Source organism: Carassius auratus, chromosome 36 (genome assembly GCF_003368295.1).
Source record: "Carassius auratus strain Wakin chromosome 36, ASM336829v1, whole genome shotgun sequence".
NCBI lineage: Eukaryota > Metazoa > Chordata > Actinopteri > Cypriniformes > Cyprinidae > Carassius > Carassius auratus.
This window is the reverse complement of record NC_039278.1, coordinates 9,589,626-9,614,026: the sequence shown is the minus strand read 5'-3', so window position 1 is coordinate 9,614,026 and position 24,401 is coordinate 9,589,626. Positions and strand designations below refer to the sequence as shown.

Here is a 24,401-nt window from a genome sequence, read left to right as displayed (position 1 = left end):
GCCGCGCTCAGCGCGAACCCCCTCAGCACACGGGCTGAGAGGAAAAGCCATTTTAATGCTCCTTTGGAAGCTTTCGTTTCGTTCGTTTCTTTTCTTTTCTTTACTAAGTTTATTAAACTATTCGCCTCTCCACGCAAGGAAGACGAATTCTGGAACAATGTTTGTTGAACCTTTCAAATACCGCGCGAGGACAGCGGACACGTGCTCCACGCTCACGCCAAGCGCAGCGTGCACGCGCGTCACATGGCCTCCGTTTCATGGCACATGGCTGTTTCAACGCGCAAATAAGCTCACAAGCTCGACGCCGATCTCACGCCACACTCACATGGGACACTTTCTGCAAGTATCACTTTCTCTATGGAGATTTAAATGCTGCTTTAAAGTGTTGTTATGATCTGATTTGTTGTTGGCTTCAACTAAGTTACTGACTATGATTCATACCTGAGCTCATCTGTGATCTTCGCTTCTACACTTCTCTCCTCTCTCTCGTCTCTCTCTCCTCTCTCTCTCTCTTCTCTTTTATTGGATTCCGTTATGTCTTAAATGTTTATTGTCTGTATTTTCGTACGCATATTTACTCTGTGTGATTTGTAGTTTGATGTATTACTAGTTGAATTATTAAAACCATATATAAAATGATTGGCTTTGACTCCACCCCACTCACATTACGAGTCACTGAAGTCTGATCTTTAGCTACAAGCTCTAAATTTAGAAACTAAATTTATCATAAGGATAGGATATATATTTCATGGCCAGAGAATACTTTTCCTTGAATTATAAGGCGTGATAACTTTATTGAAAATTGATAGGTCTACAGTGGTGTGCTGGACATACCACGGTTTGATCTGCAGTAATTTACAGTAAGAGATATCACAATAATTGATATGAAGAATGTAATATTGACATATTAATGAGTAAATTACAGTGCCCTGTGATTAGTATTGGTATTGGCAATTGAGCTATTTTTCATAATCAATAAAATTAAATGTAACTGTCATCTGAGATATATATTAATCAAATTCTTGATTAATTATTCAAATTCCCTAATATCATTTGAGTTAATACTATGTAAAACTCAATGTTGTTACATTTTGGTGGAGAATGCGGGCATTTCAAACTTCGTTTGTGAGCAATCAATCTGTGTATATGGTTTTAATAATTTCTGCACGTGCGCTATGAAATATGTAACGTTACTGGTGAGATAAGTCGCAAGCGCGAACTCACTCAACTGACTGAGGCAAAAAGCTGGTCAGTCAGCGCTAGTATTTGTTAGAAACTTAACAGTATAGTCACTGTTATTTTTAATGAAAGTAACTGCAGTAATAATGTTAAAGTATCTGTTAAGAAAGACCAAAATCTTTTTACAGTGAGAACATTTTAATATGAATAATTAAAGATAAGAAATATTTTATTAGTTGCAACATGTAAATCTGAACATGAGCGATGTTCCTCTGTATTCAGTAAAAAAGGCCTTCTTATTAAATATCGTTATTGAATTCATGGTAAACCACATGATATTCAAAAATAAACGATAAAAACTCCTGGTTAGAATTGGCTTAGCTACCCGATTTTTAAAACCTAAAACATTTAATCATAAGTGCTATTTTGTAAATGTCTATTGGATCACAGTTGAAAATCCTGTTTTTATTACATGGTGTTTCGGAGTGAACGGATCCTTCCTTCATCCTATGTGAATATATAGCACCTCAGAAATTAAACTTTCTGTTTGTTACTTGTGATTTTTGATGCAGAAATCAGCCTGACAAATGGTCAGATAAATTCTAAGTCCTATGAAATTGTAATTCCTCTATCTAAACACTAGAGGGAACGTGTGGGTTAGAAATTTCAGGGTACACCCTGCTTTCTGATTCCAGCTTGCATGAGTGCAAAGCTGCCAACCTGTGGCCATTTTCAGATAATGCGCTCTGATTGCTAATTTATAATCCCCTGTGATGTATATTGAATTGGATGTCTAAATTCTCGATAATTATTTGCATTTACACTCTTGCTCGTGCGAATAATTATTACAGGGAACAAAAGAATGTTCCCTGCCTTTGACTGTTTACATTTACTTTGAGTTTAGTTCAAACATGATTTGAATTAAAATGTAATTGTTAATGGTGGAAATCTAGATGTGTCAGGTCAACCACTGATTGACCCACTTAGAGGTAAGCCATCTAGTGGCAGTCTCCTGTTAAATCGACTAACAGACCTCTGTCTTTTCCATTCTGTTTTGAAATTGCATGTCCACTTTACCCTCTTTGATTAATCTCACACTGTTTGATTAATTTCATGATCATTAATGATGACTTACAAGCTATCAATGGTTATTATAGGATATTATTCAGATTTTCCTTTTTAATTCATACATGCTTATTTTAAATTTTGATTTAAACCAGTTTTGAATTTTTAATTTGAATTGAGTTTTCTGCTCAGCAGGTTAAAGACAGAGAAGCAGCACTTTCCCCCCCTTGTGGTGAAAACCAGCTATCCTTCTCCCTTGTTTCATTACTGTCTTTTAATTTGATGTTTATTATTTTGCTTCTCTCTTTTGACTTAGGTTCTTTTGATATTACCATTATTATCATAAATTCTTTGTTTTGTTTTATCATGATTAGGTAAAGCTGTTACCTTTCCTCTCTACATATAGTTACTCAATTGATTTAAACAAACCAAACCTTAATTAACTTTAAGTTTCCTTTGTTCATCCTTTGTGTATTTGATTGTAGAACTCCCTCGGTGATTGGACAGTCATCTCAGGTTTCCAGTGAGCAAGGCTGCCCGACCGGTGTTACCGATACTGGCTGCGAGTGAAACTCGGTCCCTCTTGTCTCAAGAGACATCAGCAATTTTGGCACTCCAAAGGTTGTGCTAAAAGTCACAAGCCGTGCTGTCCTGCGACACGCCAGAGTAACGGAGGACCGGGGACACTGCGGTTCAGTGTTTGGGGAGCACCGGGGAGGTTGACCAAGCCACTGGTTCCCACCTGAATGACTGTCAATTCAACCAGGTGAACCAAAAGTGATAAAACCTATCCACTTATTATAAGCCACAGAATATTAGATATTCCCCCGGATATATTTTAAGTGTTCTGACCCTTTTGCTTCTTTAAGCCACACCATATTTCTAGGTTTCCTACCCAGATAGCCCACTCACCTGTTGGCCCTATCTTAAAACCTAGCAGTAGGCTTAGCGCCCCTTATTCTCACTAACAGTTGTGTTCTATTGTTTTCATCTCATTTCAAGTGTTGTGTTTCCACTTTGATCTTTTTCTACCACCTGTTCTGTTGTGATTTGTTTCTTTCATTTCACATAGAGACAGTAACCTGGGAGCCACCAACGAAGTTAATAGTAGAGCGACCACCAGCAGCCGGTGTCATCACACGACCCGCTAGGCTACTGCCTGTCAAATCTCCATTTCAGGTCCTTCGTTGACCCAAGTTAATTGGCTACTTAACTGTCTGACTGTTTGCATCAGTCAGCCCCAAAATTCTCATAAACGGCACAGCCCGTATGAATATAGCTCGTTAAACGTAGAACGAACTTGCATTGGTCTTTTTGTGTGTGTGTGCTGTGCTTCTCTCACCGACAGAGAATCGGGATGTTCCAGGCATCCAGTCCAGCAGTCCACGGGGCCACCTCTCGACATGGTTGAAAGCAGTGACGACCCCCTTTCCTGCCCAAGGACGCCAGTAACCTGCAGCACCCAGAGCAACTAGACACCGAGCTAGATGAACTGATGGCACGCGATCCAAACCAAAGCGACTACTACAGAGAACTCGCCAGGATCTTCGGAAGCCTAGTTCACATTCTCGTCGCCCAGGCACGGCTCAGTGAACGGAGCAACATCGCGGAGGAGGCCTGGAAGGACCAGGCCCCAACCCAGAGTCATCTTGATCAGCTCCTCCTCGAGACCCAGAACCAGCGCAAGAAAGAGGACGACACAGATCCAGAGCTACAGAAAGGAGTTGAAAGACTTCACAATGCCCTGCAAGATCTTCGCCCTCGACACAGATCAAAGAGAACAGCTGGAGAGAGAAGCCAGAAAAGAACTCAACAAAAAACTCCAGCAAGGCGACGCTCTCCTAAACAGAGCAGAGACTGAACTGAAAGAAAGAGACTATAAACCTGGGCCTGCAAAACACACTTGCAAGCGGCCCGAGCTAAATTCAACAAGCTTACTCTGCAGAGAGATGAGCTCCAAGATGAACTTGACACTGTTCACACCGAACTGAGACAATCTCACAGATTACAGAGTGGCTGGATCGGAGAAAACGCACACCACAAAATTTCTTCCGGGCCGCCACTCCAACCCTGTCAGCCAAGAACCCAGAGCTGGAAAAGGGGTGTAATCTCCCTTCTAAGGAAATCACCAGCCAGCTTACAAGAACATCTGTCAACAACGGAGGGAAGAGAACCCTTCCAGAGAACGCATGTCACCAAACCCTGCACTGCTCACAGAGAACTTCACAAGCTAGCCAGAAGCATCTCTACATTCAATCCAGATCCTGCAGGAGGACATGACGTTCATGCTTCTTTACAAGCCATTGACTTTCATTTGCAAACTGTCGCTAACGTGACAGATGTGAACACATTGTACCTGTTAAAAATCACGTCCAGCCGTGATGTGCATTGCTTTCTGGATCGTCAACCAGAGACTGTCAAAGCGTACTACCAGCAACTGCTACAGACTTTGGTTCTTGAATTCTCTGATCCAAATTCAGATCATGGGCTCCTTATTGCTATGGACCTCAAACAGGGCCGATTTGAAAACCCACAGACTTTCTGTAGTCAGCTACGAAACACCTACTTCGGAGCATGCAACGAACCAGGTATGGAACAGGATTTCAACTTAAAAACTCTGTTCCTCCCAAACCTACATGCCAGTTGGAGTTTTCATCTCAGAGTCCCAGCGTGTCCCCGTAACAGAACTACACAAGAGTTACGGAACTTAGCCCACAAAGCTTGCACCAAGCAAAAGACTATTTGTGAAAAGACTGTGAAAAACCCCAACGTCTCTGTCTCTGAGCACTGCTTGGAGTTAACCCTAGATGGCGCTCTACAACACCACAGTCACAGACATCTTTACAGAGAGTCAATACCATTCCAAGCCAGCAGAGGGCAACACAGTGCAGCCACGTCTGAGACAGCAGAGATCCTGAGGGTGCTGAAAGATCTTCTTCACATGAATACTCGCAAGGAAGATGAGCCAAGCACCCAGAACACTGCCCGAGCTCCACAGTCAACAGCTACAGCTAACTGAACGAGACAGCACAGGTCCTCACACCAGGTACCACAAACACAAGGTACCAGAAAATGCTGTTTTGACTACCTGCCTTCGCAGCGAGCTACACAAGACCGGTCCTCATCACCCACCGATCGTCCCACCTGCCCTAATGCCAACATTCCTGGCAGCCCTGTCAAAAAGGGGGTGGGTCAAAAAGGAGTCAACAGGGAAGACCTGATCGACACAGGATTAAACCTGACGGTGATCTCATCTTACCTTTCCAAAAGACTCCAATTTGAAGCTAAGAGACAAGATCGAACTCTTACACCTCAAACTTATGAACTGAATGTACAGGTGTACAGACAGGATGACATCCAGTTTGAACAGGTTGTTTCCATTCACCTGACATTCGTTCCGATGAGTCTAATACATCCCATGTATGTCCCACCAATGAACACTCATACATTGCTCATCGACAAAGACCTGCTAGAACACTTTGACCCTTTTCTGAACTTCAAACAGCTAAAAGACTTCGCTCAAGTGCGAGAACCTCTTTCTCTCCAGCCACACAGGTTGCTAGAGCCAGACTGTCAGGTCGCAGAGGTCACGGGAACTCCCACAGAGCCAGACGGTCAGGTCACAGAGGTCACGGGAACCCCAGCAGCCAGCCATGAGTACAACGCCCTAACAACAGGCCCAAGTTCAAGCCTCTGTACCTTAGTCAACAAACAGGGTACGGTGGTACCAGCTTACACCAAAGGGGTCGCTGTTCGGCTCAACCTGCAAGGTGGTCAAACCTTACACCACACGCTGGGTTTCTTCCAATCCTCACCTGAATGTGTGGAACTCGGACTCACACTTGCAAACAAGCATGTCAAACACCAACACCTGTTCCAGCAATGTGATAACATCACAAAAACACACAATGTGATCGTGTACTGGAAGAAGGTAAAAGGACACTCGAAGTTACCAAGTCTAGACGAGGACTTTAAAGATCACACTGACACCCTTGCCAAAACTGGCACACTAAACAACATTCTGTGGTCACTCCCAACCCACCCACCCACATTCAAGGTCGAAGTGATTACACACAGCACAAGAACTTTACTAGCTAAACTGCCTACCTCAGAATCGCTTACGCAGGCTCCGTTGTCTACACAGACCAACACAGCGGACATGCGGGCTTCTGAAACCTTGATAATGACTTTGTTTTACCACCTCTCAGACCCCTCCATCCACCCTGGCAACCAGTCTACAGTCACTGACAACCAAAGCCCCAGACCACTGCATGATACACAAACCATGCTGCGTGCACAGAACAATATTGTGGGTTGTGCACCGTCTGACATCACAATGCCAGGGCGTGTAATGCCACGGAGCAAAAGGGGGATAAGGCCAATATATTTCCATGACGCAGCATGTGCTGCACCACGCAGCACCAGAGCCACTGACACAACACTGAGGCAAGCGTCATGCCAGCAGCAAGATGTGGCAAAACATGGGCGAGGGCGAGCTAAACCCAGTCGCCGCCCACGAAGCAAAGAGACTGTCCTGTCCAACCAAAGACAGGCCTTGTTTGTTTCTTTCTCCCCTTTCTCTCTCTCTCTCCCTATTATCTGTACCAGGATGCTGCTGTGGTTTGCCGTGCTGTGCTGTCAGCCAAAGAGAGGACAGCTGCCACCGAGAAAACCGCTGAGACTCCTGACTACCGATGACAGGGCACACTACCCCAGCACTGTAACCGAATACAGCTGTACAAGGTTCCGATGGAGAGAGGACTCCCTCACTCACACTGAGGCCGATGTCAAACACCTGTTCAGCCAACATGAGAAAGTGACGGTTACACAAATGGAGTTAGGTGGACACCACCACCGCTCCAAACAGTTCCCGGGAGCTTTGCTTAGAGCCGCTGCTGCCGCCAGAATGTTTAACATTGTTATGTCCAGTGTCAATGCAGCGAACCAGACTGTAAACTCCTTGAAACCACTGTTTACTGTCTTCCAGAAGAACTTTACCCAGACTCAGCTGCCTACAGCGTTAACAACAGACATGCTGTGGGAGGTTAGCTCCTCCAAAGACAGCCTAACCACGAGTAAAACCCCACCATACATGATACCCTTAAGCCTTGTGTTAACTGTGCTGTCTTACGCCATCACCATGCCAGCTGACCTGCTACAAATACACCTGGCCAACTCTCTGGATAGCGCCTTCCTACGGCACGTAAACCCCAAACAGAGAGAAGTGAACGTGCTCCTGAACCAACTCATCAGTGAGTCAAACCAAGTCTACAGACCTAAAGACATTGTCAGTGTCAGGATGTGGAAGAGCAACACCCACACCAAAACACACATTCCAAATGTGGTGGCCTACCACGAAAGCGACACACAGCTGTACCTGGCCCCAAACATGCACATGTGTACTTTAACCAAAAACATTCATTATCTCTGCCTTAGCAAACCCTTCCTCAGACACAACTCTGAAGGAATCTGCGAGCTGCAACCCTGGGTCAGCGATACGCGCTGCCCTGCCGAAGCCAAGCCTCGTACACAAGTCACAGAAACGCAAGCAGAGATTGTGGGTAACAGATGGCTCGTCAACACTCCTGTGCGCTCAGCTATGCTGACCTACGACCAGCATGACACCGCCACCCGTGCCAACCTGCTGGACCAAGTACTGAAAGGTACCACCCAACACATTGACATTACTCCTGTCGATACAGCCCTCCAAGCACTGTCTCGACAGCCCATTCTGAACCAGTCATCTGCGGTCCTAGCCTGGACTGCTGCCGACACTGCACGGTGCATCTCCACCGTCATTGGTCCCGCCCTGACTCTTGGCGTGACCTTCATCCTATACAGGATACTCAACGAGATGCAAACCTCTACAGCCAAACTCACGACAACTGTGGCTGGAGGTCTCCGATGGAATCCCCGGAAAAGGGACGCAAAGTCAAAGACAATACCGAACCTCACCAAGCTGAATCCTCAGCTTCAGGAACCACCTGTCATCATGACCCACCTGCTGCATGACCATCACGATTCACCTGTCATCTGCCCATCCGGGATGATTGCCGTCCGATGATGTCCACACAGGGACTTCATCTGACGTAAAGGGGGAGATGTAACAGATATGCAGGTCAGCGATTCATGGGTTAAATTCTGTTTTATAAATTCAGACTGTTGGTACTAAATGCCAGCCTGGCTGGACTTAAACTATTTACGATGCCCATGCGAGCTTCAAAGAAGAAACGAAAACCCCCAACCCAAATTCTTCCAACACTGGAGACAAAGGAACTTTTCGTATAAGTTCCTTACTTTCATTTTATTATTAATATGTATTTTAATTATGTTTATGGATTGCATAAAATGGTTAATCCTTGTTATGTGAAGAGTATAAGTTGCAAGCTTATACTTTAGGAAATGTCTTTCCTCACTTTAACTTCCTCAAAGAGAGCCATGCTTCTGCAACCCCCACTTTTGCAGGTCGTAAAGTTTACGACCACACAGGACAGGAGAGAAGCCAAGTCACTGGCTTCTTTTTGAACAATGCATTCTATGGAATGTATTCATTAACTTTCTGTTTTCATGTTTTATAAATGTATTACGTATTCCCTTTTGGTACATTTAGATGTTTCCCAACATCTGCAGTGTTATCATGTGTTAAACAAATCTTTAAATGTGTAATTCGATCTAAAAATTAGATCTTTGGTCATATATATATTATGTCTAGTCTTGTTCTAATCGTCATGCTTTGACAGACCCATTTATCTAGAGCAAAGTAATGAAAAATGTATTTAATCTGGAATAAGGAACTTGCTTTAATATTCCTGATGAAATCGGACAGGCCCTAAATCATCAGGGGGTTGTCTCAACAGAGACAAAGGAACTTTCCCGCCGCTTCAGATCGCGGATGTTCATTGGGTGGTTCACGCGAAAAGAGGCGTGAACATCTCAAGCTATAAGAATTGACCAAACAAGGTCCACTCCCTCTTCTTCCTCTTCCCCGTTCTCGGATACGCTGCTCTCCAACGTTTTTTCCGCGCGGCCATAGGCCGCGCTCCCAGCGCGAACCCCCTCAGCACAGGGGCTGAGAGGAAAAGCCATTTTAATGGCTCCTTTGGAAGCTTTCGTTTCGTTCGTTTTCTTTTCTTTTCTTTACTAAAGTTTATTAAACTATTCGCCTCTCCACGCAAGGAAGACGAATTCTGGAACAATGTTTGTTGAACCTTTCAAATACCGCGCGAGGACAGAACAAAGGACCACGTGCTCCACGCTCACGCCAAGCGCAGCGTGCACGCGCGTCACATGGCCTCCGTTTCATGGCACATGGCTGTTTCAACGCGCAAGGCTCACAAGCTCGACGCCGATCTCACGCCACACTCACATGGGACACTTCTGCAAGTATCACTTTCTCTATGGAGATTTAAATGCTGGTTTAAAGTGTTGTTATGATCTGATTTGTTGTTGGCTTCTAAAAGTTACTGACTATGATTTTCATACCTGAGCTCATTCTGTGATCTCTCTCGCTTTCTACACTTCTCTCTCTCTCTCTCGTTCTCTCTCTCTCTCTCTCTCTCTCTCTCTCTTTTATTTGGATTCCGTTATGTCTCTTAAATGTTTATTGTCTGTATTTTCGTACGCATATTTACTCTGTGTGATTTGTAGTTTGATGTATTACTAGTTGAATTATTAAAAACTCATATATAAAATGATTGGCTTTGGACTCCACCCCACTCACATTACGAGTCACTGAAATGTCTGATCTTTAGCTACAAGCTCTAAATTTAGAAACTAAATTTATCATAAGGATAGGATAATATTTTCATGGCCAGAGAATACTTTTCCTTGAATTATAAGGCGTGATAACTTTATTGAAAATTGATAGGTCTATAGTGGTGTGCTGGACATACCACGGGTTTTGATCTGCAATAATTTACAGTAAGAGATATCACAATAATTGATATGAAGAATGTAATATTGACATATTAATGAGTAAATTACAGTGCCCTGTGATTAGTATTGGTATTGGCAATTGAGCTATTTTTCATAATCAATAAAATTAAATGTAACTGTCATCTGAGATATATATTAATCAAATTCTTGATTAATTATTCAAATTCCCTATATATCATTTGAGTTAATTACTATGTAAAACTCAATGTTGTTACAATATATATATATATATATATATATATATATATATAATATTTACAATTTTATTTCCCAGACAAATTATAATTACATTGGCAAATGCATTAGGTTTCATATTTCTTTTTTGATCTTTATGTACAAAGATTTACTATAGAAAAGCAATTAATAAATAAATAAACAAATGAAAAAAGTGCTTTCGGCCATTAATCCTGCCTCATCTCGTTGCTTCTATGTGGACATACAAGTGACCCCTACAAATCATCTGTTAATGTAACTTTCATTATATATGTAATTATATAAATTCACCACTAAACAATTTGTCCCCAGGATGACACAACAGTATGTTTCTGAGCATGAGAAATGACCACTATACACTTTAGGACTCAAACTGAACTGAACACTTTCTATAAAGTGCTCTTCCTTCTTCCCTGCAGTGTTTTTACATCCCAAAGTGCCGCAAGGATCATGCACTGATGCACAGCATTGTGATGAACATCTCAGAGCAACTGAAGACGCACCAACAGGTTTTGTGTTACTATGACCCCTCAGAGCAGCAGGACAGTGTCCTCCTGACACGTCTCTATGGCCGCGGGGCCATCATTAGCTCTCTCCTCTGGCCCACATGCACGCTGGTGGCGGGCACGCTCATCATTGCAATGGTGAAGCTCACTCAGTACCTATCCTTCCTGTGCAAGCAGATCAGCCGCATTAAAAGGTGAGGCTGATGTTATGCAGACGCATACCTCAGACCAGAGTGAGATCTAATCGCTGTGTTCCTTGCAGGATGGGGCTCTACCCCCTAACAGGAGCTTCTCGCACCAGGGTCTGCACTCTGAAGTTTAATGGCTGCATCCAGAATAGGGTTTGAAAGGAGGTGGCCATGTGCAAATTTCTCAACGTACATGTTTTCTACCCCTACGTAAATAGCAAATTGTTTGTGCTCTCATGTGGTTTTCCTCTGATACCCCATCAAACTTGTTAATCTGGCGAGTTGTATAAGGCTGAAGCAATGTTGTGATGGAGAACTTCCTGTACAAGTGAGATCAGAGCTTCTGGTGGCCGGTCAAGTCCAATCCTGAAACTCAAGGGTCAAAATATGTGGTCATGTTGTGGGGTGTTGATTACACTTTCTGACCAACAGATCAAAGACTCCACTCCAAGAAGATGCCAATATGTGTAGCGATATGTCTTGACCAGCTGACGCTTATGTAATCAGAAATTATTAGTAGTATGACTATGCTACTTCCATCAGCGGTGACTGCTTTCATTCATGGCTCTTTGACAAACACCTGTGGATCTCTTCAAAACCAAAGGTCATATGTTGATTGTGAATATGAGTCAGAATTTATTCACCCTTAATTCGCATAGTGTAATTTCAGTTAAGTTCTGCATTCTTTTCTTTTTTTTCCCCCACTTCAGAGTTTTTTGTTGACCAGAAATGTTACTGTCATTTGTAGATACATGGGTGTAATGTCTCATTGCAAAACAAAGGCAGCAGCTGGACTGAGTGATTCATAAAGTTTTGCACGGAAACAAACTAAAGTGCCTCACTTCATTTAGACGTAATCTACACTGACTGAATAAATCCAATATGTGTATCATCTGATATTATGCTTAGAACATGGGACACTGGGGCTAGTTTCTAGAAAGGTTATGTTCATTTATACAAATGCTTGTATTCTGTAGCAGGTTTTTTTTTTGTATGATGGTTTCAAACATTTTTAAAACCCACAGAAAATAGATTAAATTATTTTTGTCATAAAAACAAAAATATGATATTTCTTGTAGTTGTTAGATAAACATTTAGATTAAAAAAAAATAGATAACAACTGAATAATAAATAAAAAAATAAATATAAATGAATAAGATAATAGATTTAACCCACAGACTGAACACAAATGTCTGATTGGGACAAGTGTTATATATGTGTTATATCATATTATATATACTTAGACCTGAATAAAATATGTGTTTGAGTGTATCAAAAACGTTTCAAGCATATTAAGATTTACAAGAAAAACTTCAGAATACTCTTTCAATACTCTTGGACCTTGCTAAATGATTAGCTTACAGCTTCTTAGTCATCTTGTGTGAGTTTATAACCAGCACATGAAGCAACATAAGAACTGATTTGACTGTCCTTGAGAGATGGATTTGTTCTGAATGCTACCAGAATGGCTTCTAGAGAGGAGCACCTTTTCAAAGTGCAATCAGGTGACTGGCTGTGATGAATCAGACTCATTCTGAAATTAATCGGTCCATAGCCCTGCACTACACACACACACACACACACACTTTCCAACCCACCCTGACGTCATTCTTATAAATAGATCCTTCTCATGATGTTTACCCATCAAAGGTTTAACTGTTACAGGAAAAGATCAAAGAAGCAATTGAACACCATCATGACATCTATTATGGGTGCCCTCGAAAACAGCAAGAGAGCCAATGATCCATTAGAGACAAGCCAGTGTTGTTAGACACAGAAGATGACAGTAATTTTTTATTTGCTTTGTCTGATTTGGTTTGCAGTGACACGCTATTGGTCCTTGGCCCAGACTGATGGGATCTGTCTGGTAGAGAATTTTACTGGCTCTGTGAAATGAGGTATTGCTCATAACTCCAGAGTAAGTACCAGTCATATCAATGGGATATGGCGATGAAGTTAACTGGGTCATTGGCTGTTTTGAAGATGACAATGTTTTAAAGCCTCCTGTCAAACATTTCCATATTATACATCATCAACTGGACATTAGCTATTCATTAAAAAAAAAAATGTTAAAGCTCAAAGTACATTTAAGCATCGCAGTATTATAATGTATAGTAGGGTGCATAATCAGTGAACCGGGTATCTGTGAACTGTTTCATTTCTTTTACTGTCTATGGTTTCATCCTGTCAAAGAGTTACTCAACCTCGAGCCAACAGCTTTTGAGTATGAGATGTGACGGAGCAAGTGATTTGTTGAATGTATTGAATGAATACGCCCTTCACTAAACATTGACGGCTGAGTAAGACTGTGTGAGCAGCTCCTGTGGCTGGTTGAACTTCCTCAGCTGGCGAAAGGAAATACAGCCTCTGCCAGGCCAATGTGATTGTCCAACTTCACGTCCTATGAGATGATGATGCCCAGGAACCTCAATGACCCTACTGCAGCCACAGTGCTGTCCATGATGGTGAGTGAGGGGAGTGCAGGGGGTTTATCCTGAAGCCCACAATCATCTCCACTGTTTTGAGCATGTTGAGCTCCAGGTTAAGACTAGACCAGAGAGCAAGCAGCTCAACCTCCTGTCTGTAAGAAAACTCCTCACCATCCTGGATAAGGCCAATGACTGTATTGTCAACTAAAAACTTCAGGAGCTTGACAGAGGGTTCAGCAGAGGTGCCATCATTTGTGTATGGGGAGAAGAGCAATGGGGAGAGAACGCAGCCCTGAGGGGCACCAGTGCTGATAGTGAGGGTCCAGCCTCACTAGTTTCTGCCTGCCAGTCATGAAGCTGGTGATCCACAGACAGATGAAGGTGGGTGCAGTGATTAAATCAAGTTGCAATTCTAACTGAAAACTGAAAGCACTATATAAACATAACATGACATTGCACGAGTGTAGAACTGGAGAACCAGGGCCGTGCACAGACCTTTTGAGGGGCATGTGCTGAAACCGAAAAAGGGCACCCCCTCCATTTTTTTATATCAATTATATATATATTCTCTTTTTTAGCTATTCTGTTTGGTTTTATAAGCTAATTTGTATTATCTGGTTAACATGATTATGAATGACATTGAGAAGAGGGGAAGGTGAGCAATGAGTCAAGTATTTTTGACAAACTTTTTTGAAATATAATTTAAGTAATTATGTCCAACACTACGGTACAACTCAATTCCAGATTATAAGAAACTATAGCCATACCGTTACTATAACATATCCAACATGTATCAGCCTACCTGGCAAAAATTTGATAATTTGGTGGACCAGGGATGTTGGTCTCTTGAAGGTCTCTTATTAACTACACTTTCCCTAAAATAAGTCAGCAATGAAAAAATAAATAAAAATAGTGCGAAAAGTACAGTTGCAGTGAAAAACATTTCTGAAGGATCACGTGACACTGAAGAGTACTAAACTGGAGTAATCATGCTGAAAATTCAGCTTTGATCAGAAAAATAAATTACATTTGAAAATATATTCAAATAGAAAACAGTTATTTAAAATTGTAAAATATATTACACAATATTACTGTTTTTGCTGTATTTTGGATCAAATAAATGAAGCTTTGGAATGAATCATGAATTACATTCTGCATGATAAAATATAAAGATTTCACAGAGATCTTCTGTAATTTTTTTTTTAGGTACTACTACATTACTGTCGTAAACCATGTTTTACAACATTTTATACATGTCAGGACGAGCGGAGAGTATACCATAACATGATTAGCCTAAATGTTAATAAATTAAGTGTATCAGCAATCATAAATCAAAGAAGAAAATTTCTTAGAAATATATGTTATCAAGGTGACAGGTACGAAACAGCGCGGTGGCGCACCTGTTATGATTTTTCGATAGTAAAAACAAATTATATGGTGTTGTATTACTTATCAATATATAGTTTTTGACCAGTGAATGTGTGCAAATGTGAATTTTTTTTGCCCGTCATTAAAACGGCGACGGCGCCTGCCGCTGCAGCAGTCGATTCTGTTCCCCTCGGAATGTCTGTTTCCCCTCGGGTTGCCAGGTCCGTGTAATAAACCCAACCAAATAGTTAATCAAACATTTTCCCAAAGTAGCCTAAATTCCGCGGATTTAGCAACATTCCCGCATGCAAATACACCAAACACACCTGGATTTAAAGAATGCAAAAAAGGACAAATTTCTTGCTACACTGCAGCATAGTAAAATTATTCTCACACTCCCGTTTATGTTCCTTTTTATTATTATTCATCTTGCAGTTGTTCCGTTATTTTTGTCTTATATTTTTACATTTCAAGTTGAAAAACCTCTCGTCCTAAATTTATTTTCAAGTTTAAGATTTAGGACGGTATTTTGAACTATTTGACTTGCCGTACATCCAGTCACGCTTCTTGCGCACGCTAGTTCTGATCGTACGTATAGTAACTCGGCAACTACGCAACAATTGTAGTATGTTTGCGTTAAGGGGAACAGACATTCCGAGGGGAACATACATTCCGAGGGGAACAGAATCGACTGCTACTACACCGAAAATCTGACAGCGTATGACAAATCGACAGAACACCGGCATCACATTACATTTTCATCTACAGGTTACAAACTAGTTTTTGTAACGTTAGCTATATAGACGGAGCGCTCAGTTTTTCCTGTGGTAAAATGCATTTGGCCTAAATCGCATTTTATAAAAGATGAAATGCTACTATCTGCACAGGCTATTTAAGTGTTGGCTATGGCTATGACTAGATGGCAAAATGCTAGCCCTCTCTCTCTCTCTCTCTCTCTCTCTCTCTCTCTCAGGCGACGTCCCACATGTCTCAGTCAGTGAGTCAGTCAGACATCAAATAAATAAAATATGAGCCTTTATAGACGTAGTGTTTAGTAGTACTTATTCAAACAACAAGATATGTATTTACCCTTCGCAAAACTTTGTTCAGCTCCGCTGTTGTCTACTGTGCGGCTGGCAGGCTGCTGTGGAACTTCAGTTGATTCAATGAATATAGAGGGGGCGGAGTTATCAGCTTACTGACAGCTTGAGGATCGAATAAGATTTACACAAGCTCGTTTTAAGAACTTTCATTTGCTAAATATTTGTAAAACAGACAGACAGACGTAAAGGGTGACCAATAGCATTGATAAAAAAAAAAAAAAAAAAAAACACTACCAAAAAAAGGGCACTTCGGAGTGTAAGGGCAAAAAGGGCATGTGCTCTGCACAGGTTGAGCCCTACCTGTGCACGTGCCTGGTAGGGAGGGTTAATTCGTTTACTGCTTATTTTATTTAAAAACTCTATGCCGATTGTGCTGTTATGCTGTAATCAGAATCTACAGCATTCTACAAAAAAAAAAAAAAAAAAAAAAAAAAAAAAAAAAAAACCTGTGGCATGCAGTAGGCAGAGTCTTGTTCCTCACTAAAGCTAAGCAGGCCAGAGTCTGGTCAGTACAATGGTTGGAGACCGTTTGTGAAAATGTAGTTTGCTACTACAGCTAGTTTTAGTCCAGCCAGCATGGCTTGAATGGGTGCAGAAGTCCTAGTTTAATGATGCGGACTTCAGATGAGACATTAAACTGGCCTCCTGACATTCGGTTGTCATGAATTCGCCACTGTTTTCTTTTTTAAGCTTGTAGCACATTCTGGTAGGCCATTGTGAACAGCTAGCTTGCTGCTGGAGTTAGTTTAAGTCTGGCCAGCCAGGGGTGCTCATTACCTGATTTTTATGGGTGCAAAAGTCTTAGGCGACGTCCACACGGAGACGAGTTTCTGTGAATACGCACAAATGTTTTATCGGATAGGCGTTTCGTCCACACGGATCCGGCGTTTTCATCTGGTGAAACCGCTATTTTTTGAAACCGGGTCCCAGAGTGGATAAATTTGAATACGCCGTCTTTGCGTTTTCGTCTGGATGGCTAATCCGTATATTTTCTGAAACGATGACGTCATCAGCCCACGTCTCCCCCCTAGTCAGACACCTCTACGTCACGTAACAGCAACAAAAACATGAACAAACACTGAACGATTGTCTTTTTATTAACTAACATTAACACTGATTAATAAATGTATTGTTCCATGTTCGTTTGTGTACCACGCGCAAGGTTTATGAGCATAGTCCAAGACTTCTTCTCTGTTTTTAGTGTATCTCTGTGTCAGAATTACAGCGCCACATACTGGTCTGGCATGTATACTACATCATTATGCGGTTTCGTGTGGACGCGGATATTTCTTGGGACGAGGAAAAAAAAAGATTGGATTGGGGTAAGCTCCGTCTCCGTGTGGACGGGGCCTTAGTATAACGAAACGGTCTTCACAACGTAAAAAGAAGCAACCTTCTGATAAAGCGTTAGACCGGCACCTATAAAAAGGAGCGTTGTTTACATGAGGCATTAAACTGGCCTCCTGACATTCTGCTGTCATTAATTCCCCATCTTAAATATGAATTTGATTGTTTGAACTAATTTTTAGGCTGTTAGTGTATCCTGATGGAAAAATTGAGCTTATCAGTATGTGCTACCCCTCTATTAGAGCATCTTCAGTAACAGACGATGTATCCAATGTAATGATACACATCTGATTTCTTTCTCAACGGTTTACATGCACTTAAGACATAACCAACAGTATTTTGAGGATACTCACCCAGATGGCAATTCGACATTATTTATGTATTTCAAGAGCAAGAAGAGGCAAAACTCAATTTGGTGTTCAAGGGCTGTGAGACATGGCTCAGAACAGGGCACAGGTGCTGAATTGAACTCATGAAGCAGAGCTCGGTGCAGTGTTCGCACGTCTGCTTTTGCATGTGCACCGAACACAGCATGTGAGTACTCAGTTGAGTTCTTGTGTCTTGTGCTTGAATGCTTTAAAGTCTCTTAAAAGTTTAAATTGGCAAGGCTTAAAAACATGTTCAAATAAGCTTTTGTGACAGTGGCCGTTCAGCTGTCCATACCTTGTTTTTAGGCTAGCCTCAGGCAGTTGATTGGCCCCTATAATAGTCACCACCTTTCACCCCACTAGCGACGGCCCTGGTCTTGAGTAGCAGAACTGCATCCTTAATATCGCCGAAGAGTCTGCAAGTTGTGACATCGACACACCGGCGGCGCCAGGGGGGGTCCTGGGGGGTCTCAAGACCCTGCCAAAAAACGCCTTGACCCCCATTTGACCCCCACCCTCTTCCTATATATATATATATATATATATATATATATATATATATATATATATATATATATATATATATATATATATATATATCGGGATACATATAATAAAAATATCTTCAAACTACGCAGAATAATAATAAATAATTATTATTCTACATTTATTCTTACACTGAACGAGAATCGTTTCTGTCAGACGCGTCCGATTCGAGAACCGAGGAGCTGATGATACTGTGCGCATGTGTGATTCAGTGTGAAGCAGACTGACTCACAGCTCGTCTGAACTGATTCTTTTGATGATTGATTCTGAACTGATTCTGTGCTAGTGTTATGAGCGCGGGTAAATCGAAGGCTTGAAAGAAGGGCAGTCGTCTCGAATGACATTACATCAAGCGCAAAAGAACCGGTGAACCGTTTTTTTTTTTCCAACTAGTTTTATTTGATCGAACTGTCCGAAAGAACCGGTTCACTTGAGCACCTGCTCCTTTGCCCCTTAAGTGCCCTTTTGTCAAAAATTTCCTCGATTTTTTTTTTTGTAATAACATTCCCTTTTGTGAATGCCTGCCCACGCCCAATCATAATATTAGTACAATTTATTAATAATAATTTAGCCGTAAATAAAATGACCAACATGATGACCTTTCACCTTACGACGACCTAATCCGACGCACATTTTTTAATTGCTAAAAGGATATTTTCAACACAGCGGCAGCTGGTAAGTGGTGTTTCATTCTCAGCGAAGTGATTTTGATGTTTATTTACTTATTATTATTTTAAAAGAACGATGTGATGTGAGAACATGCAGATATGTTGCTGTGTGTAGAAGTAACGCTAGCGTGCTGTTTGAGGGGGAAAAGTTTCACAGACATCGAGGGGTCTGGTCTTTTTTATGTTATTTGACTACACTATTATTATATTACACTACTTATTTATTTTTTAACAAATAGAGTGCCTTAAAAATAATTATCACAACACTGGTAAGGCTTATTCAGATTTTCTCATTCTCTGAATTATCATTATAAAAATAAAAACTATTCAGAAATGAATTAAAATATAATTATATTTTAAATGTGACGCAAATATTTTTTTTCTACAATAGCAACAGTGTTTACAACAGCAAGACCACATTAGCCTGTAAACTCAATAATATCTCTCTGGAAATAAATGTAAAAATATCAATGGCAATAAAAAAAATGCATAGTATACCTGACATCAAAGTGCAGTGTGAAGGATATGAAAAACAAATGTAGCCTGTCATTTGTTTACATTGCAAATATTTAAGGTGGACTTATTGATTAGGTCCAACCCTTTAAAGTTTGAGCATATTGTCTGCAAACTGCAATTGATTAATTCATTATAAACAAAGTAGTTGATTTGCTGTGTTGTTTTTGTTGTTTAGTAGCAGCAATATGCAGTTATTAGTCGTGTGCACTGTATTTTTTGTTGGTTTTCATGAGACCCCCCTTGAAATGACCAGGACCCCCCATTGCCCCCCCCCAATCAAAATTGTCTGGAGCCGCCACTGCATCGACATACATTATTCCCTTAAAGCTGGGTTATTTGTGAAAGTGATCTTTCCCTCATAACCAAAAACAACTTCTTTGGTGACTTTGTTTAATTTAAAATTTAAATATTTTTGATTACATTTTCAATGTCAATAATAATAATAAAAATAACAATAATTTCCTCATGGACAGACCAGTTTATAAGATTGCAGTTAAGTGTACGCATGGGCTTTTATTAAGTAATATGACTGTCCTACTATTGCTTTTATTGTAAATCTATCCCACAGTGCATCACCTCAGTACTCTGTGGTTGTTTTGCGCCCTCTGTTGTTTGATGTTTGTATTTCAACTGAAGTATTGAGTTCCTCTATAAACACTTATTTTCAGTTTTCCTTCACTATCTGGTTCAGTTCACCCATTACAATCAATCAATCAGTCATTCACAAGAAATATATGTAGGCACAATTTAAATCATTCTTTAGCATTGAAGTTTACACCTTTAGATCAAGTTAATTTTATTTATTTTATTTTTTTAAAGGTCAGAATCAGTAATATAAATTAAGATGTAAATACAATTTTGACTGATAGTGTAAATGGATACTTCTGAAATAAGTACTTTGCATATGTGTGTACTTAGAAATCTAAACCTAAAACATTGCACATACTGCTATTATATTTTATGTACAGCTGCATATAAGTGTAACCTAAACCCTAGTCCACACCCTAAAATAAAACTTTTTGCATTTTCACAGCTGTACTCAAAAATAGGTAAAGTAGGCACGCGCGCACACACACACACACACTTAACAACCAGTGGCTCACCAGCACTATATCTGTGCAAGATTGTGAGAGCAGGGAAGAGTCCAAGAATATGGGCAATCAGCCTTCCCTAAATCATAGCACGTTATTTTGAGTCTATTAAGATATATTTAGGTGTCAACAGGCAAGAATTATTTTGGGATAACATTATGCTATGAAAAATCTAGTTTCTGATAAAACAATTTAAATAGACTTCAAAAGCTAACTGTGAAGGATAGATGTACTACTATGTTTTATTTTTATAAGAACCCATTTAAATAATTTATTGTTTTTATATACAAATCTCTTTCAATCACATTTATTACAATTAATTATTAGTTTATATATTTTAAACAATATAAATATTGAGTTAGGGTTAGGGATATTTAAAATGTATACAATCAAAAGTACTTCAGTTTAAAGTTCAAAAGATGTGTCACTATTGATGTTACGTTCTGTGCCAAGGCTTTGGAGCGTGTGTCGAGAAATTTCGGCAGCTTTCAGTGAAGCACGTATTGAGGCTTGTATTGCTTTAGAGCAGGAGTCTTCAACCTTGCTCCTGGAGATCTACTGTCCTGTAGACTTCAGTTCCAGCCCTGCTCCAATAGACCTGGCTGTAATTATTAATTAGCCATAAACACCATGATCAGCTATTCCTTAAAAAAAAAAAAAAATGTAATACACTGCACTGACACTACTACTAGAGTAAAGCTGAAGGCACAGTTTAAATACAATTCATCGACTGAACTATCAGAATATCCACTGTTACCCATCTTTTCAAGACATGATGCTCAAAATGATGGATCACAAAAGGACTTTTCCATTGATTACCTAGCAAGATCAATTACACTTCTGTACTCAGTCTAGCTTTATGATTCATCAAATGTTATGCACAGAGTGCACAAGTAACACAACTGACCTGGCAATGTTATAACTTGGCTCAATACATGTTTCAGATAAATAAGAAAATCAGATAAATAAAAAGAACTCACTAAAACTGCATAGAAATGCACAATCAAAAAGAGTAGTAAAAACTCAGGCAGTGCAGTTTAGAAAATGAGGAAAAAATGCAATTTGGAAATAAATCCCACAGGGTAAAGAAAGCACAATATATTTTTATTGAATTTCTTTCACGCAGGTTTTTGTAATGTTATAATATTGGAGATTGACAGTGCCAAAATATAAACACCCATTTTCTTTTTTTACTTTCTCATGATCTCTTTAACATTTAATTGATTCCTTTTTTTCCCCCCCATTGTAACAAAAATGAAAGCATGTGAGTGCATGTATATAAAAGATAACAGAAAAAAAAAAAAAAAATACAGTCCAACAACAATATTCCTGTGCCCATCAATATTAATTACAGGTGATACTTTGAAGGACCTGCCTTGACTGTGTGTTTTCTTTTTTCCCTAACAACAGAAAACAATAGTAATAAATTCTTGACTAAATGTACAATTGTTAATATCCATGGGCACAAGGAGCACCTTGAACAGAAGGTGAAGGGGAGTGCATATAGTGCTGCAGGACTGGCCAGTTGTTCCTGTAGATCGTCTTGCTCGGTTGCTAACTTTTAAACTCTTTCCCCTTTGCTCTGTGGAGATTTTTTGGAAGTTTTTATCCGCAAGAACCAAAGCAACACCAATCTCTGGTGGGTATTAGGAATGTAGAGAAGGATCCTCAGAACTAAACAAAAAAATACATAGAAAAGGAGTTGAGTTAAAAAAAATGACTTTTCGTTTAGACTTCTCTGTAAAAGGATAGAAATGCAACATCTCAAACATACGTTCTTGAGGAATTCCTCTGCGACAATTCGGGCCCGAGCGTTGACCGACAGCTTCATCTCACTGATCTCCTTGTCGATCTCCTCCATGAAATGGATAACAAAGTCCACCAGCTTGTGTTTATACATCTGTTCCGTGTGGAAGTTGGTGATGAGGAAGCTGATGTCATAGCCCTGAAAAGCACAAAAGAGGAATTGAGAAAACATGTTAACAATTTAGATGCTTCACATGCACACCATCATTCAGCTATGCATTTCAAACCATTAAGGTTTATAACGTAAACATTCTTTTTTTTTTTTTCCTTAGTCCTGAAGGAGTTGATTTCCAATCCCCTCTTCTTCTATTATAAAATGAATATTTAATCATAGTTTTCTTAACACTAATGTATCTACTCTGGAACGGTGTTAACTCATTTAGCCCGGCTAAAAAATACCTACAAATTAATAAAATTACACCTATTATACAGGCACTTCTTATTTAATGGTATAAGATGATTTGTTAATTGCATTTAGCTGATTACACGTTCAATAAAACATTTGCAATTGGTTTGTAAAAGGTGTTTTTATGCATGTGTGGGCTGCATTTACACTATTTCGACCAGCGTGTGGTGTTTTGAGTGCTTCATAAAAGTGAATCATTTTGCAAAGCTATTAATTCAAATGATTCACAGTTTCAAAAAACTTTGTTTCTCCCATCACTGATGCATCTCTGGTTGAATGAATTACATCTCTCTCTTCATGCCTCGGTAATTCTTCACGACGGAGCTCACCTCAACAGGTTTCCTCCGCAGGATGAAGAAGTTCTCCGCTCGCATCATCATGAACCTCATAAATTTATGGCACAGGATCTTCTCGATCTCATCAGCCTGAGAAAAGCAGGAATGTCTTTAGAAGATAAAAGCAAGAACAACACATCGATCTTACACAGGTCATCCTAAACTACATACCTGCTTGACAGCGATGCTGACTCTCACTGAGTTTATGGAGCCCTCGATCAGGACCTTCTCCTTCTCATTGCGGCTTATGACCACAGGCTGCAACAGAAGCTCTTTGCTACTCCTGTATTGTAACACACACACATACATACATATACACATCATGTTCAACACATAAGCAGGACGTGGGTGTGTGAATGAGTTCCTCACCTAACCTCCACCTCAGGCTTGTTGTGTCTCTCCACCACCTGAGAGGAGAAGTTCTCCAGACACAGGGCTGCTTGAAGAGTGGCGCGCACCGCGTTAAGATAGGGTCGCAATGTTGCCGTCTACACACAAAAAGCACCATATTTAGTTAAGTAACACTTCATTATGTAACTTAACTGAGCTTAAAGGTGTCTTATAGTTATCATAAGCACAAAGGAACATGGTTGTCAGTGGGTTGAAGAGCGGTTTTGTGCTTGGCCACTCCATTGAGTACGTGTCAATCATTGTGGTGGTGAGGTGTCAATCATCTGCTTGAACATCACTTACTGACAACTACCAGTTGTTGTAAATGCATTAAACACGAGTCATTTATTACATATAGCATCTGTGCTGTGTGCTGCGCATTTATTGTTTTCAAAATGCCCAAAAGAGGATTTTGCCTGCAAAATCACTGACGTTAGCCAGCTAGCATAAATAACATCACTCGATCAAATGAGCCAAAAAAAAAACACTTCGCTGACCGCATGCAAATGGTTTACCCGAATGCTGCTTATCGGGTCATTTGATTACCTGCGCTACAATAAATTAACAACCACAGCAACTTTAAGAAATGTAAATCTCTTACCATTTTATATGAGGTCTGTGGAGGAAGACGGAAGTCCGCACGCCACGCCTGGAAATCAGAAAACACGCCTTCATTGCGTTCTCACACTCCCGTAATATACCTATTAGAAGTGAATTAGTGTTTATCATGTGCTCATGATTTAAATCTATATGAGTGAATGGTATATAATTAAATACATTTCCATTCATATACAAGTTATTCTGGTTCTATTTTAAGCGTGTAAATTAGGAAAAAAAATACAAACACCAAAACGACCGTTAATAGTTCACATCTGTTCCTATGTTTACGGTGAAGCCCAGCAGCAATCTGACCATTATTCGCTTTTTCTTCCTTATATGGCA

The 24,401-nt window shown here is 40.3% G+C and overlaps 2 protein-coding genes across 2 annotated transcripts; one reads left to right on the top strand and one right to left on the bottom strand.

The window, feature by feature from the left end:
- Positions 1–10,575: 10,575 nt before the first annotated feature.
- LOC113055179 (calcium-activated potassium channel subunit beta-2-like) lies at positions 10,576–12,121 on the top strand. The gene is made up of 2 exons (XM_026221210.1): positions 10,576–11,092; positions 11,161–12,121. The coding sequence occupies exons 1-2, from the start codon at positions 10,851–10,853 to the stop codon at positions 11,243–11,245; spliced, it is 327 nt and encodes a 108-aa protein (XP_026076995.1). The 5' UTR covers positions 10,576–10,850; the 3' UTR covers positions 11,246–12,121.
- Positions 12,122–21,609: 9,488 nt separating this feature from the next.
- Positions 21,610–24,389, bottom strand: LOC113055178 (actin-related protein 2/3 complex subunit 4-like). The gene is made up of 7 exons (XM_026221209.1): positions 24,372–24,389; positions 24,061–24,108; positions 23,439–23,557; positions 23,241–23,352; positions 23,064–23,159; positions 22,297–22,467; positions 21,610–22,196 (listed from the first exon to the last, which is right to left on the bottom strand). The coding sequence occupies exons 1-7, from the start codon at positions 24,372–24,374 to the stop codon at positions 22,191–22,193; spliced, it is 555 nt and encodes a 184-aa protein (XP_026076994.1). The 5' UTR covers positions 24,375–24,389; the 3' UTR covers positions 21,610–22,190.
- Between the last annotated feature and the right edge of the window lie 12 nt (positions 24,390–24,401).

Coding starts and splice junctions, on each gene's coding strand:
- LOC113055179 (XM_026221210.1), top strand. CDS start 10,851: ATGCACAGCATTGTGATGAACATCTCAGAGCAACTGAAGACGCACCAA. Junction 11,093..11,160: donor CAGATCAGCCGCATTAAAAG/GTGAGGCTGATG, acceptor TGTTCCTTGCAG/GATGGGGCTCTACCCCCTAA.
- LOC113055178 (XM_026221209.1), bottom strand. Junction 23,353..23,438: donor AAGCCTGAGGTGGAGGTTAG/GTGAGGAACTCA, acceptor GTTACAATACAG/GAGTAGCAAAGAGCTTCTGT. Junction 22,468..23,063: donor TGCGGAGGAAACCTGTTGAG/GTGAGCTCCGTC, acceptor TGTGCTTTTCAG/GGCTATGACATCAGCTTCCT.